Source organism: Pteropus vampyrus, unplaced genomic scaffold (assembly GCF_000151845.1).
Source record: "Pteropus vampyrus isolate Shadow unplaced genomic scaffold, Pvam_2.0 Scaffold11, whole genome shotgun sequence".
Lineage (NCBI taxonomy): Eukaryota > Metazoa > Chordata > Mammalia > Chiroptera > Pteropodidae > Pteropus > Pteropus vampyrus.
In genome coordinates this window covers 14,140,448-14,157,816 of record NW_011888792.1, presented here as the reverse complement: position 1 = coordinate 14,157,816, position 17,369 = coordinate 14,140,448, and the positions used below count along the sequence as shown (strand labels likewise).

The window sequence follows — 17,369 nt, the reverse complement described above, 5'->3', positions numbered from 1 at the left end:
GGTATTTACATGATTCAAGACAGAATTCAAACAACATTCCTTAAGAAAGTTGGCATGCATATAAATAAATGAAATCAGGAGGATCTTAAATGTGTTCTTCTATGAGATAGTAAGAAGGGGAAAATGATAAGAGACGGTCCTAAAAAATGTATCTAAAAAACCCCTGAAGTAAGGAGAGGTAACAGAGTATTAAATTTAGTCAGTGTGGCCTAGGGCTTGTCTCAAACCAGCAGCAAAACAATAAAGTTACAAAACACTGAAATTACAAGAGCATATTTTTCCAAAGATATTTTAAAACTTATTTCAGATGAAGATGATTTATAAATCCTAAAGAAGAAGCAACAGAGAAATACTCCCCAAGTAGTGATGGGCGGCTCCAGAAATAACGGACCTAGAGGATATTCCCAACATCAGGGGTCCCCAACCCCCGGGCCTCGGACTGGTACTGTCCGTGGCCTGTTAGAAACCTGGCCGCACAGCAGGAGGTGAGTGGCAGGTGAGTCAGCGAAGCTTCATCTGTATTTGCAGCTGCTCCCCAGTGCTAGCATCTCCATCTCAGATCATCAGGCATTAGATTCTTATAGGAGCACTGGTCCCTAGTGCCAAAAAGTTTAGAAACTGCTGTGCCTACATGCCTTGTCTACATGCCTAACACTATAACAATAACAGTAAATAAGTATGTGTTTCATGTGCCAGCATGTCATGAAGTCTTCACAAGGGATATAGCGTCTTTCAGATTGAGTTTCAGATAGGGAGTAAACTGCCCAGAGCATATCCTACTCTTCTTCCATGTCCTCCCACCTTCAGAAAAACCTCAAACCATGCCCAACACTGAAAAGCATCTCATCAAAGGCACAGGAGAGACAAGGTGCTGTGGAAGACACGTACCTATATAATTTTCTTTCTTTTTTTTCCATGTCATACAAAGAGTACTTCTCTCTCTCAAATTAATAATAATAATAAAAATCCAGTTCTAGCAGGAGAGGAAAAAATAATTTAATCCTGACAACTACAGTCCAAGAGTTGTGAGAATACAATTTAGGAAAAAGATTTTTTCACCACAAAGTTATACTGAGCAGCTGTCATTTGTCAGAGGCAAAACAGCTTTGTATTATTGGGGGGGAAAGAGAGATTGAGAACTTGATGAGACAGTGTGGTTCTTCAGGGCCCAGTGCTGCCACTCATTCGCAGTGTGACTTTGAGCAGCAAGTCATTTACTTAAGCTGAATCATTTCCACATCTGTAAATGGGATTATCACCTACCTTAAAGCAGTTATAAAAAGTGAGATAACAGATGTGAAGATGCTTTATAAACTGTAAAGTTCTATACAAACATTAGATAGCATTTTCATTTGAAAATTGTGTTAAAATGCATCATTTTATTATGAAAGAAGGAAAAAATACAAAGGTGAATTATTATTAGCATCTAAATCTATTCTAATGACCTAGGATATGAAAAAGACCACAGTTAGGAGATAATAGTCTTGGCTTATAATACCTGATGGGCCAGCTCATGAGCAATGATTTTAGTAACCAGTTTTCTGTCCGCCACCGAAGAAGTATTATTGTCATACAGGAGTGTCTCTTCTCGGAAGGTGAGCAAACCCCAATTTTCCATTGCTCCTGCTTCAAAGTCAGGAATAGCCACCAAATCTGGACATAACAGGAAAAAAGTGATCGACTTTTCCTCATCTAAGGCACACTCTGGTTAAATAAAAATATTTCACCTATTATTTTATCACTGTGGATCGGGAGACAGTGAGTTCGTTTTATACTAAGGAAAGGAGCCCTCCTTACTCTAGTCCTGCATGCACCTCACCGACCCATCGGCTGAGGAAGATCTGACCGAACCCCTGGAGCGTCACTGTTCCTCTGCCCCTTGCCCAAAGGAAGAGACACCTAACTCCTTCACAGTGTGCAGGGCCAACTCTCTCCTATCCAGGGCCAGCTCCATGTTGAACAATACTTGCTTTCCTAAGCTTCCATTGCTCAGTTTTCACTATTTGAGTCAGGAATTTCTTAGAAAGTTAGAATTAGTCAAAAGTCCAGACTAACCCTATGCCAGTTCTCACTTACATGGCACATTTGTAACTGCCCCATAAACTTCTAAGTGTTTTAAGCTCCATGTTCAGATACATTCATAAAATCGAAATAATCTTAACAAATACAGTTTTAAAACATTAACAGTGTTTCTCGGTTTTCTTTTATAATAACTCTGGCAAGAGTTCTTTCTAAAAAACATTTGCAAAATGAATCTAGATTACGATGGTAACAAAAATCACAGGCACTGTTTGATTCTTACCCAATTTCTTAAGTGGGTATTGAATTTCAAAGTAGTTTTGATAAAACTCAAGAAGCTTCACAGTTGTTTCCAAAGCATGGTGAACTTGATCAATCTTTTCTGGTACAGCATATATAGAAACCTAAAAGAAAACATTATGCATGATGTAAGGACCGGTATAATTCAAATGTCATGATATTCAGGTGAACAGTGTCAAGATTAGCATGTGTCAGAACTGTGCAGAGTTGTGAGAATTTTCAAGACAGAAACTCTTGCTTATAGTTCTTTTAGCTCCTGCAGAGTTTAGCAAGTCACTTCCATACATAAACAGTGTTTAAAAAACTTGAGAATTCCTTTTTTTTTTAAAGTTAACATGACCTCCAAAATAAACTATTTTGGGTCACTCTATAGCAATTTATAAGCATTTGCCTATTTAATTTTATAATACTCTTTTCTTCCTCTCCATTACCTACAGTTGCCCCTCCTTGCATCTGAGCTATGAAGATTGTGAATTACTTGAAGGACAAAACTAGATTTTCATTCTTTTAAGATCCATGACAGTGCCTGGTATCGAGCAGGCACTCAACAGAGAAAAATCACAACTTAAGAGGGAGTTAGTTCTAAAGTAAATGCATTAGGCAGAAATTGCACATGGGTGGAAATCACCCTGAAAACCCTACTAGATTCCAATACATTCCCTTTCAATAAGTCTGACACAGCTAGTTTTTCTTCCAGCCTTGGGACAGTTTACTTTTTCCCAGTTGTTGGCTTGCTTTTATGAACCATACTGTATAAAAAATGATCATACTCAGTGAGTGACACACTGTAACTATAACTAAATTCAACTTAAGGAGATGGTAATTAATGTCTCCACTGCCCATTCACTCTAGTACACATGCTTGCTTGGGACGAAGGCAGATGCAATCACCCACATTATTTAAATTGTTATTCTTTTCTCTTTTGCTAACTGCATAAGTTAAACATTTATGATGTGACTAACCATAAATGTCTTATTTGATAAGTATCAAAAGGCAAAATTTATGCAATTATGTTAAAAGCAATGGATTTTAAAAAAACAATATTTATTATTTATTGTTTTTTAATTGATTGAAAAATAAGCCCTCTATAGTCACCTGGAAAATAGAATGTGGACAAGACATAGCAGAAAATAAAAACCTCAAAATAATGATTTCAACAGGTGGGGTACGGGGACTTATTGAATAATTCATCATTTGGACAAAACATTTTGGTGTACTCTAACTTTAAATTAATTTTAGTCTCCCATTAAAGGGCTGAAAGACTGTTAACAATTTCTAAGAGACCAAATATATGTCAGCCATAATTGCCTTTAGGTGGGGCTTTAGTCTACAGAACATATGCATTAATCATGGAAACATGGGGGAAACATGGCATAAAAGTTTTTAGTAAATAAAGAACAAAATTAAATGTATATGCTCTGTAGTTAAGAGTGCCGGGTTCAAATCTCAGCTAGCTGTGTAATCTGGAGCAGATTAGTTAAACTCAGTCTCTTTATAAAATGATGATAAAAGTAGCTCCTACCTTCACATGGCTGCTGTGAGGATTAAATGAACTTAGAATAGTGGGGTTCAATAAATGGTAGTTATTATCATTACTACCAACAAGAGTCCCATCAGAAGTAGGCAAAATGTGTGAATAGAGCATTTGTAGCAACAGTTAATAGAAGAATGAATTATCTAGAACCAGAGTCAGTCAATTAAAAATATGTTGCATTCTTAAGTAACTATGGAAGAAATGTAATCTCCCACATCACGTGGCCGCATGTACTGGACCAGCCCAACATTCTACCATATGCAGCCCTTGGTACATGGCTGTGACCACAGCTTACTGAATTCAGCCACCACCTGCCAAGAGAACCACAAGCTCATCCTGCTGACATGCACTTCCTGTACCCTTCTCCCTCTGAAATTAGTGTTAGCACTAAAATAATAATAATAAAAAACCTGACATACTCCTTTTAAATCTCTAACTGCCATTATAAATGACTGTACCAAGATCACTTGGAATTTGAGATGCCATTATTATATCTGCCTGTTCTTTCCAGACATACATATTTTATGTTATAGCTGATGCAATCATCCTGAAAATGCTATCCCAATAGAATCACCACCTATATTCTCCAGATTCTCCCTCAAACATCCTTCTGCCAGGCATACCATTTGGCCACTCCCATCGCTGTGTGTGAAAGCACCTTTCCTCAGAAGCAAAAAGAAAGAAAAGAAGTTCACATGAAACTGAAATCTGACCGAAGATCCACTTAGTCCCATTTCTGGAATACAATAATTAGGGAAAAAAGGTACTGTGGTATTTTCTCTTTCCTCTACTTCTTTTTCCTTAAAAGAACATGTGCTATGAGTCGTCACTAGAGATAAATCGCCTGGTTGTTATAACTATTATTGAGCTTGTTTAAAGAGCAACAGAAGCAATAAGAAATAAACGAAGAGAGCAATCTAATTTAACAAAGAAAGTCTTGACTGACTTTTTGCTCTTGGTAAGAGCACTCTAAACACTGCTCTTAGCTGGCACCCACGCCTTGAGACTTAAAATTTTTCTTACAAGATCTCTTGCTAAGACCTTTGGAAGATTTCTAAAAGATACAACAAAAGAGTCCTGGTCAACTCTCAGAGCAAAGCGTTCTTTAAGATTCAGGAGTAACAGATTTGTTAGCTTTAACTTAATGTGTTCCTTAATTTAATAAGAGCAAAAACTAGATAAAACAAAAGTAAAAACAGAACTAAATCAGATCTCCCTCTCAAAGGATAATAATATAGTCTGCTCTTCAAAAACACCAGCTTTCCTAAACAGACAGCTGAACACACAAAAAAGCAGGAAGTCTTTAAAAAAAAAAAAGAAAAGAAAAAGAAAAAGATAAAAAAAAAGAAAAAGAAACCACCAGTATCAAGTCTATCCAAAAGAACTGATGGGACTTTAAGAGAACAATATAAACTATGCACAATGTCCCTGGCTGGTGGAAAGAGAGTTGAGGCAGAAATGTTGTTAGTAGAAATTTGGAAATAAGCCATGTTCCTGACTGAATATGAATAAATTAAAATTATAAAGACATGGATTATTCTGTTGAAGGTTCTGTTTGAATGTTAAAAAGACATAGTGTCCACATGTGACTAAACACCAATGGATTCTGATTCTACCTATGGTAAAAAAAAAAAAAATCAGGTAATGACAAAAACAAAACGAAACAAAAACCTCAAGACAACAGATAAAAGCAGTGCGTTTCAAAATCAGCTTAGAATTTTCTAAGTCTGATATTACTAAAGGCAGAGAGAGGTTAAAGGAATACTGAAGAATGGCCAGAAATAACAAATGTTCCTCTTTCTTCAGGCCTTTGACAACTTAGTAGTCTTTACCACTGAACATGACAAGTTTAACAATCACTAGTCAACTGTGACATCTGAAGTTGTTTGGTAAGAAAGACAATAGTAAGTAAAGCCCTACTGCCTTATCCCTGAATCTTGTGAAATAGGCCTAATGTCAAATATTACAAAATAGAACCCATCCTAGAGATTACCACATTTTAACATGACAAAAATCCTTGATAGATTCCAAGTCTGAATTTCTGGTCACCATACCTACATAAGTTATTTATATCATTTGGTATAAGACACATCATATTGTGGTGAATAGTACAATTCTCACTATCATTTACTGGTTATATAACCTTGGGTCAACTACTTAACTTCTCTGAGACACTGTTTATTGATCAACAATATTGGGCTAATACCTCCCCCTTATTTGGTTTATAAAATGAAAAGATGTTTATAAATGAATGCCTAAGACCGGTGCCAGCACAGAGTATAACTCTGTGTATGGTAGGATCATCCATATTTCCTACTGAAAAAAGGTAAAATTAATAAAATAATTGTTTATTTGTATAACATTAACTTTTTCAAAACATATTTACTACTAGGTAGCATTAAAAATGATAAAGATTTTTATATTTACAGACATACAAGGCAGTTTATGATATATTTGCATATGGAAAAGAGTGTACTCTCTGTGTGTATATATTACTATCTGATCATTTTACAGGAATTTAAAAAATTTAATCTTTGAGAGGGCAGGCCAATATAGGCAATATAGTACTAGAGTTGTAGAAGGTGAGTTTAGGGAGGATTACAAAGGAGTCTGCCCAATGACACATAGCTAATAAGCTACAGAGGAAGGACCTGAACCTTTCCTCTTGAGGTAGACTCCAGATTCCATGAGTAACCGTGTTGCTTCCTAATACACATAAATAACGAGTAAAAAAAGTCACCTGAAATTTCTCTCTCTCAATTATCTATCTATCTATCTATCTATCTACCTACCTACCTACCTACCTACCAGAATGAGGTATAATATCTGAGTAATGGATAATTCCACTTGCCTACATGGAAGAATCCACACTAGGGCAATTGGAAATATAATCTAATTTATAAGAGGGCCTTGAATATCACAATGATGTATTTGAATGTAATCCTATAGGCAGTAAGAAGCCAACATAAAAGCTGAAAGAAAAACAGTGGGATGGAGTATGGGACAGAGGGAGGGAGAAAGGGAGAGAAGGGAGAGGGAAGGAGAGCGAGATGCAGGGACCGAGGGAAAAGAAAAAGCCAAGTCTGTACACATTTTGGGATACAGTAAAAAGTGCTGGGAGTTTTATATCAAAGACTGTGATAAGAATTACAACAGAAATGTAACTAAAGTGCTATGAAAGATCAGAGGGATGATTAACCCCAGCTGTGGAAAAAATGAAACACTTCAAGGAAAGAGAGGTCTTCGCTGGCATGGGAGAAGCAAACCTAACTTTCTAGATGAGCTTTTTAGATTTCATCAAGGCTGCAACATCTAAATCAAGGGCTAAATTTGTGGTGCAATGCTTAAAGAGGAATTAATTCTTTTTTTTTTTTTTTCAGATGTAAACCAATCTTAATAACCTTTTGAAAAGTTTCTGAAAAATTTTTTGGTTTAGACTTGACAAAATCTCTTTCGATCCAAAAGTGAATAAATCATATTGAATATATTCAATATGTAGTCTATGCTTACCCTTGATCACTTACTTTACCTCTTGAATAGTTCATCCTTTACATTGGGCATAAAGGCATACAGTATTATTGCCAATATACAGCCAGACAGTCATTATCTCTGTCCCTATTTCTAAGAGTTATGGGGTAGACATGATAATCTTTTTAACAGAAGTATATATTTTTTTAATTAGCACAATAATGATACAAATATATTGTGATTAAAATAAAGCTCTTTAGAAAGAAAACCTAAATCCAATTGCATGTGTTCAAAGGGTAAACAATATATTTAAAAAAGAATTCCATCATATTTCTATCATAAAGAATAATCAGTATTAGCTTTAAAAGACCGTTTTCTTCTATACTGTCAGTATGTGAAAATATTAGCTTCATTAGGTCTCTACTATAAAAGTAAAGCATAAAATCTATCAAAAATCATTTACAGACAGGTACTAATGACAAAAAAAAAGCAGAGGAGCCTAATTAGACCAAATAATCAATTTTGAAAAATGACAGATATGCCAGACCCTTAAACAATCTTGCTCATTACTCTAAAATGAAAAAACTCAATCAGGACTTCCTTTTTAAAAAAAGGAAGATTCGACTAAGTTTTACAACCTGGAGTTTTTCTTTTAAGTATGTTTTTACACTATTTTTTAAGTCTGCACAAGGTTCTAGATTTAATGCTGTCCAATAAAATTTTCTGTATTGGTGGAAATATTTAGTATTGGTGCTACCCAGTATGGTAGCCACTAAGTCACAAGAACACTAAAAAATGTGGCTACTGAAATTAAGGAAATAAATTTTAAATTTAAGTTTTTTTCAACTTTAATGATGTAATATATAACGTGTGAGCTTAAGGTGTACAACATGTTGAACCTCGGAAGCATTAGTTAATGCCTCCATTACCTCATATAATTACCTTTTCCTTCTTATGGTGAGAATAGTTAAGATTTATTCCCTTAACTTTCACATTGTATGATAAATAGTGTTATTAACAACTATCATCATGCTGTACTTTAGGTCCCCAGAATGTGTCCATCTTATAACTGGAAGTCTGTGCCCTTTGACCAACATCTCCCCATGTCCCCTAGCCCTCAGCTCCTCTCAACCACCATTCTACTCTGTTTCTATGAGTTTGGTTTCTTTTAGATTCCACATATAAGTGAGTTTTTGTCTTTCTTCTCTATTTATGTCATTTAGCATAATGCCCTCAAGGTCCATCCATGCTGTTGTAAATGGCAGGATTTCCATCTTTCTCAAGGCCGAATAATATTCTATATATTATTATTTATATGGTACATATATATACCACATCTTCTTTACTCATTCATCCATAGACAGAAATCTAGGTTATTTCAAAATCTTGTCTATTGTGAATAATGCTGCACTGAACAAGGAAATGCAGATATCTCTTTGAAGTTCTCATTATATTTCCCTACACATTTCTGATTTTATATATAAATGTAATTATGTATATATAAATATGTGTGTACGTGTGAGTGTATATATGTATATGATTATATACATATATATGTATATATACACATATATATACACACATGTATATATATTTAAAATATGTATATATACACATATATACACACACACACACACACACACATATATATATATATATATATATATATATATATATAAATGATTTAGACATCAAATCTCCAGAAGTGAAATTGCTGGATCATATGGTAGTTACATTTTTAATATTTTGAGAAACCGCCATGTTTTCCGTGGTGACTACACCAATTTACATTCCCACTAACAGTGCATAAAGGCTTCCTTTTTCTCCACATCCTCACAAACACTTGTTATCTCTTCTTCTTTTGATGATAATCATTCTGACAGGTGTGAGGTAGTATCTCACTGAGGCTTTGATTTGCATTTCTCTTGATGTAGAGCACCTTTTCATGCACCTGTTGGCCATTTGTACGTCTTCTTTGGAGAAAGTTCTATTCAGTTCCTCTGCCCATTTTTTAATTAGATTGTGTTTTTGCTATGGAGTTGTATGAGTTCTTTATATATTTTAGTTATTAATCCTTTATCGGAAATGATTTACAAATATTTTCTCCCATTCTGCGGGTTGCCTTTATTTTGTTGACTGTTTCTTTTGCTGTGTAGAAGCTTTAGTTTGATGTAGTCCCTTGTTGTCTTTCCTTTTGTTGCTTGCGCTTTTAATGTTATATACAAAAAAACCCCCAAATATTGCTAAGACCAATCTTAAGGAGGTTTCCCCTGTGTTTTCTTCTAGTAGTTTTATAGTTGCAGATCTTATCTTTAAGTCTTTAATTCATTTCAAGTTAACTTTTGTGATAGGTGTAAGAGAAAGGTCCAATTTCTTTTTTCTGCATGTGATTATCCAGTTTTCCCAGTACCACTTACTGAAGACATGATCCTTTCCCCACTGGGGAGTCTTAGCTCTCTTGTCAAATATTAACTGACCATATATGAGGGAGTTTATTTCTTGGTCCTTAATTCTGTTTCATTGGTCTCTGTGTCTATTTTTATGCCAGTACCATACTCTTTTGATGGTCATATATACTGTTTTCATTACTATAGCTTTGTAGTATAGTTTGAAATAAGGAAGTGTGATACCTCTAGCTATGCTCTTTCTCAAGACTCCTCCTCATATGGCGCTGGATCCCACAGCTTTCACAAAGGCATTTTTGTACATGTATAGATGCCAAATTGTAGTTGTTAGGGTAGGGAGACATGAATGAGGGACATCTTATTTAGCCATGATACTGCTGTTGAATTTTAATTTAAATCTAAATAGTTGTACTAAACTAGTGACTACCACAGCATACACCACAGTTCTAGAAGTTTTATGATGTATATATATATATATATATATATATATATATATAGTCTTACTGGAATTCACTTGTAAAAGTAACTTTAAAAGAAACTTGAGAAATATTGACTTTTTATAACAGTAAATAACAACTAAGCAAAAAGTAACATTTCTGTCATAAAGTGTGAGAGCTGTGATCCAAGAGCTTGTTTTCCTTCATAAAGCAGTTACCAGAAATCATTAAAGAATTCCTCATAACCTCTTTCTAGATAAATACCAGAACAACATACCAGGGTCCCATTTATGTCCTGACTCAAGTTCTTCAATTCCCCCACAACGAAAGCAACCAGGTAAGTGCTCATCTTCACACTCTCAGAAAACTCATCCTGGACAAGTCCATCTTCCATAGTGACTGATAACTTCTGTAAGCAAAGGAAAAAGATGACAGTTCTGTAACTATGAGAATAAAGAGCAGTGAAAAATAAACCAAGAAACTGAAAATTCAAAGAGGAAATAAGTAGTAAAGATGCTGGCATATTTTAATCTCTCGGCACTAGTATCTAAACAGAGCAAGGTCTTTAGCCTCAGTCCGTTCTACTATTCCTCATCATGAGGATATATAACTTACAGAGAAAATCCTTAAGGAGTTTTTAGTCTCAAAAGATGGCTTTAAGTAAATGTTAGTTAGAGGTAGTAAGTAACAGTGGTTCTGTTTCTCCCCTTTAAAACATCATCAAAACCCAAGTCCTTCCTTAATGACCTAGGAGTGCTCCTCCTTACTACTACAAATACATTCATAGAAGAAGGAGCTACAGTGGGGATATCCCTCCAAATGATCTGAAACAGCTACGGAAAGGTTTAGCCCCCAAAAGGTTTAGTGGGAGCAAAGGCAATAAGTCAATATAGAAGTCTGCAATAATGGACAGAAGATGAGGGAATACAGTCAACCTTACAGGATTTTCTGACCATGAATTAAGACATGTTTTGTGACAGTAGGCAAGTAGGCATTCCTTCTCTTTCAGAGGAAGATTAAAGTGAAGAATGTGGCTGGGAGTGGAGCTGTTGCCTATTGTGAATAATGCTGCACTGAACAAGGAAATGCAGATATCTCTTTGAAGTCCTGATTATATTTCCCTACACATTTCCTTCATAAAGCAGTTACCAGGAATCATTAAAGAAGGGCAGATCTTGTCCTCTCCTGTCTGCCAGGGTCAGCTCCGCACTCTGTCAGATGTGGCTGCTCCTCTTCCCTAGTCGCTTGTGTTCTGAGAGGCTTCTGTTGGGCTGCTTACAGCCCCTAAGGTGTCAACAAAAGGACCCTCAAGTTCTATTTACCACAAAAACAACTCTGCTTGATTTCACCCTCCCTGCCTCTCATGCACAGCTCATATCCAAGAAAGACCTTTGTGTTCTTATTAAATCTCCACATTACAACTCTCATTTTTCAATAAACAATAAAACACCAAGGTCAATCTGATTTAACAGTATCAAATGTCACTGTTTAGACCAGCAAATTCACCGTGTCTCAGAAAACATCACTGTGATCTTCAGTACTCATTCATAGTATAAATAATTTTGTATAACTTTAATATACAGCACAGACTTCACATTTCCTGACCATACGTTCCACATCCAGCAGGTCTTCCTCTTAAGTGTGTCTCAGGCTGACTTCCCAACTGATTTCAACATATATTTTAACTTTTATTTATGTATTTTAAGAAAGAAGAAGAATGTATAAGATTTAAATCATTCTCAGCAATATGGCAAAGAGGAATTCAAGTATCTGTAACAAAGAAAGAGACCCGTTCAAAGATTTTATAATCAAGGAACAGAACAGTACCTTAGGCATATTTGATAAAGCAGTGTAGTGTTCCTCTCTCATGATCCTGATGATAAATGTGGCTTTAAAGGCTGGTTCATCAAAACAAGGAAATGCAGATCTTGCTGCCAAGGGTTCAAATTGAGTTGCTGCAAAGTACCTAAAACAAATGCAAATTTATCCAAAGGTTATTGAGCACCTACTATTCAAGGCACCTTGCCAAACAGTAGGGGTACTAAGATAAACATCATATAATTCCAATCATTAAAGGATCCACAATCGACTGGGAGAGGCAAAGGTTATCCAAATAACAGAAACTTGTCAGGATGCAAATCACATCATAATGGTGAAACCAAAGCATTGGGAACAAAGAATAGGAAACAAATGCTGACTAGCACCTGAGATACAGTAAGGAAACTGGCTGACAAAATCTGAAGAGAGCCTTAAAAAATGAGGACTGTTTGAAAAGGTAGAGAAGGGAAGCGAGTACATTCTAGGAAGAGTGGGAAGAACGAGGAAGGAGCAGTGCATGTTCAGGGACTGGAGGTGGCTATCCAGTGTTGCTGGAGATGAAGCCACAAAGGTAGACTGTGTCTGGCCAATGGGGTCTTTAAAAGGCTTCTGATAGAAGATCAGTATGAAGGGTGGTCATTAGTTGCCATTACTCATCTGTGCAGACTCCAGCTTCGCAACCTAAACTTCAAATGCCCTTTCATGAAGATAGAAAAAGTTAGGTGTCCTGTAGTACGCTGGTTTCCTTTATGCTCCTTAGAAAAGAATCAAACATTCTCCTCCCCACCCACAGCACAGCAATAACACGTGAGAATTTGACTCATATAAAAGTCCTCAATTAAAGGTAGGGAGAAAAGCGTAAAAAGCAAAAGAGGAGAAATGCAGATGTTCAATTAAGCAGAGGAATAAAACAGATTTGCACTTGATAAATCATCCAAAAACATGGCCATAGAGTGATAAGGGCAAATGCAGCCCTGATGTGCATATTTCAGGTACCAGTCAATATGGTACATATACGCCAACCACATTAGACATGACAGCCTCCTTTGCTTAGGGCTTAGTTTCTACTTTTAAAACAGAAATACAAAAGAGCATGGGATTTGGAGTCAGAAGATATAAACTCAGCAATTTACCAGCCATATGACTTCAGGCAAATCAATGACCTAAGTCTCAGTTTCCTTATTTATTATATTAGGATTGAGGTAGGATCCCCTGACAAACACACCTAGGGCTTTTGTTAGAATCAAATAAAACTATTCCTAATAAAAACTACTTGTATGCTATCAAGTCCTACATAGATGTTTATTATAAACACTATATAGTCATAATTCCTCTTTCACACTTAGAATTTTTATACTTTTTCCTGGTAAGGACTTGCTCCAATAACTGTTTCTATTGGGTAAACTGCAAGAAAGATAACAATCAACATACACAAAACAATGTAAACATATTACATTTCTAACATTCCATTTCTTCACCCTACTCCCAAATTTTTACCCAGTTAACAGAAGATTTTAGAAGAGGGCCACTAGGGACCAGGGAATAAAATCTGATAACATCCATACTATTCAAAAAAAAGAGTTTACTTGGACCATCACTTTGTATAAAAACAGCATTGTGATGTTCTAAGACAAGTAATATCTTAAATTATTGTTAAAAGAGATGCAATAATAACTAGCCCACATAAAAGTCCTTTTTAGAAGTGGGCTGCTTGATGATAATTTATAATCTATCCTACCTGTGTTGAATACCTTGAAGCTTATTCTTGCATTAGTGACTGCATTTGCTTTCAGAAAAATGCTAGTTGCAGTCTGAGTACTACTGCCAGTAGTACTGAAGATAATTATGAATTAGCTGGGAGTCAAGTAAGAGAATTCAAAGCACTGATGATACAATGGGTAATGGGAAAGAAGTATGAACTAGGAAGACCATACACCACAGTGGTTAAGAATGTGGCCTGCTAGTTAAAATAACCTTGGGTTTGAGTCTCTCTCTGCTACCTGCTAGCCATAAGATACTGAATGAATTACTTTATATGCCTCTGCCTCCTCATCTGTAAAATGAATATTAATATCCAACTTTTAGCAGGTTTGATAGAATAAACAAGTAAACATATAAAATACTTGAAACAATTTTTAGAACTTCAGTTTTCAGTAAATATGGGCTATTACTATCGCTAGAATTCAGGAAAGTGCCCATGAAGTTCATCCTGGCAAGTGAGGGCTGTGAAAAAAACAAGGGCCTGATCTTCAAAGATCCTGAACTAAATCCTGTTGGAAATAAGGAACTGTTGTAAACCAAAGACCAGCAAGATTAGATCTGTACTTCTAGAAATACGAGTTTGGCGGCAGTGTGAAAGGTAGGGGCAAGAGGAGGGGGAAATGTGGTAAGATTAGAAGCCAGGAGATCAGTGAAAGAGAATGCTTTAAGAGCTCAAAAAAAATACACTGAGGATTTAAAGACAAAGAAATAAAACACATCCTCATCCTAAATTTGTTTACTATTTCCTTTCATATCAGTCTGTCATCTAGAACCTTAAAGTCAATCATCAACAGCTTCTAGATTTAATTGCAAGGTCACTGACCATCTCCACCTCTTAGGAATATATTCCTTATTGAATGGAAAATAAAAATATATGTCTTAATTACTTTACCTACCTGTTTAAATATTTAAATATTTAAAGGTCACTGACCATCTCCACCTCTTAGATGACATCCCTAACATTCCCTTACCACAAGAAGTGTCAATACATGTTTGGCATTTACATATATTTTTATTTTCCATTCAATAAGGAATAAGGAATATATATTCCTTATTCCTTATTCCTTATTGAATGGAAAATAAAATATATTCCTTATTCCTTATTGAATGGAAAATAAAAATATATGTCTTAATTACTTTACCTACCTGTTTAAATATTTATTCTTATTATGCCTGGGGGAAGGGTATAATAAGAATAAATATAAATAAAAAGGGTATAAAAAACTTCTCTAATAGGACTAAGCTAAATTAAAAGTGGAAAAAAGACCAAAAATTTGCTTTGAATTATAGTTTTCAGACATCTTAAAAGGTATAAATAATCTTCTAAACTGTTATCTTGCATCGAGACATACATTCATATGAGGTATTCATTTTACCATATTAGACAGGCTCATGAATTTACGTATTTTTTGTAACAGCAGAGTTTCACAAATTTATTCTAATAGATTTTAAAATACTACTTTTGATACTCTATTTATTAATTTTAAGACACTGTCTTCCATTTTTCCAAAATTTTCCACAACTCAATTCAGCCCATGGCAAGAGTCAACAAGAGACCATACCAAAATTGCCTTATTCTGCCACATAACATTTTAAAGAGATGATAAAATATTTGTCTTAAAGCTTTGCATACTAAGAACAGTTTTTATATATATCCTATAATTTCTAGAGATGGTAGAGATTTTGGAAGGAGAGGTAAAAAGCCAAGAAGCCTGAGCTACTATTGCAATTATAAATTTACTTTTAATGTTAGATCTCATGAAAAGCCAGCATGCCATTTATTTTAAAAGTATTACATAAAAGAGAAAAGAGAAAAATTATTTATCTGAATAGGACTACAGATCCTGCTTTTGTCTTTTTCTCTATTTGAAATGGTTCAAAAACTTCAAAAAGATTTAAAATATTCGCTTCTATTTTTCTCAATATGCCAACGCACATTAGCCAAATGGCCAGCATCAGTAATTCACATACTGGTTTACAAAGTAATATGAGAGAATTCGCACTAAACACGTCTAACAAGGGCTCTGTGCACACAAAAGAACTGACATCACTGCTACTTAAGAATAACCTGTAAGCAGCGTGCACTCCATCTTTCCAGAAATTCGAACTACGTGCTATTAATACTATGATTAAAGTACAAAATACATGGTCTGAATAGGGAGCTGAATACTTTATGTTTGAGTCGCTTTTTTAAAAAAATCAATTTAAGTCTCTCCTAGATTTTTTTTTAAATTTCCATCAGAAATTCAAAATAGAGTGGCATTTAAAAAAATAAACCAGCAAAGTTTAAGGATACTAAAAATGATATATGTAAGCATACATACATCACACCCTCTTTTTCACACCTCTTTCTCCATCTCACTAAGTACTTCCTAAAAGTTGCACACATTAGGAAGACAGGTCTTAAAAGAATAATCCATACCCTTCTTCACTCTGCTTCCTATAGAGATCTCGTAAGGTGAAAGAAAACTAAATTCACTTTATAAGATGTAAAAAGCTCAAGATAACACACATTTTTGTGATGGAGACTGTAATCGATATAATCTTTATCCATTTCCTTCCATCAGCACACCCCAACCTCACCATGATAATATGATATATGCTCAAGGCTTTGAGGAAGAAATAAATAGCACATTCTTCCAAATCACCATTCTACTATTTTACACATATTGGCCTAAATTTTTTTAAATTGCAGTTAAAAAAATATGGGCAAAGGAATCCATATTGCAGAAGTCATCACAGAGTAAAGAAGGAGAATCATTTAAGAGGGCTACATACTTTTTCTCATTATGTTCATCTGTGTAGGAAGTGCCATAAAACCCATAGTAAGAGCTAGATATATTTGCCGAGTACTCTATCTTCAAGGTATAATTGTGTCCTTCAAGGAGGGCTTCAGGGGCAACAATGGCGATTTGTTCATGAAACGGATATTCCAGGACTTCAACTTGTTTTTCTTGGCTCGAAACTGCTGACATAAAGGTCACTTTTGAAATATTATGGCCTGTGCTGTGAAGAATGATATTCCAAGTGGCCTGAAGAGCCTGAAGTGAAATCGTCACAGAACCCTTGAATGTCATTGAGGTTAGGTTTGGGTGGAGGTTAAGTTCATAGCGTAGTGGCATAATGGCAGTGGGAAGCCTGATTTGTGCCCATGGAAACAACTTCCCATTTGTTGCAACTGGCTGGATTAGTCCCATTGATTGGTTTTTCTTATGGCAGCCTTCTTTGGTAAAGGTACATCTGGGTAGTAGATAAATCACCATGATTATAGAAATGGCAACCAAAATGATAAAAGCACAGACCATCATGGTCCTTATAGATGGTACTGAACAAGTCCCATCTGGGCTCTGCCTGTAGCCGGCTGCACTGTTCCGAAGGCCTGAGCTTCTGTTCATGAAGGACATGCCCAGCAGTTTTGCAGATGACTCATAATCCTCTTCGTCCTCATCCATCTCGTGCTCACCAAGACCCCGCACCAGCAGCCGTGAACCTCGGGGCTCATATTCCACCTCATCAGGCTCTAGAGGATGTAAACATGGCTCTTTGGCTAAATCCACTACATCTGGTTCTTCCTCAAACATGCTGTTTTCAATCATATTCCGGGGGAGCTGAAGCCGATCTAAAAAA

General features: G+C 35.6%; 1 protein-coding gene across 1 annotated transcript in view; it reads right to left on the bottom strand.

The window, feature by feature from the left end:
- The window catches only part of LNPEP (leucyl and cystinyl aminopeptidase), a 59,912-nt gene extending 42,551 nt beyond the window's left edge, over positions 1-17,361 (bottom strand). Inside the window, exons 1-5 of the mRNA XM_011379078.2 lie at positions 16,521-17,361; positions 11,991-12,129; positions 10,441-10,572; positions 2,303-2,423; positions 1,499-1,653 (exon numbers count right to left, since the gene is read on the bottom strand). Coding sequence (XP_011377380.1) covers positions 1,499-1,653; positions 2,303-2,423; positions 10,441-10,572; positions 11,991-12,129; positions 16,521-17,338 — 1,365 coding nt within the window. The 5' untranslated portion in view covers positions 17,339-17,361. The remainder of the gene's footprint in view (positions 1-1,498; positions 1,654-2,302; positions 2,424-10,440; positions 10,573-11,990; positions 12,130-16,520) is intronic.
- Positions 17,362-17,369: the final 8 nt, after the last annotated feature.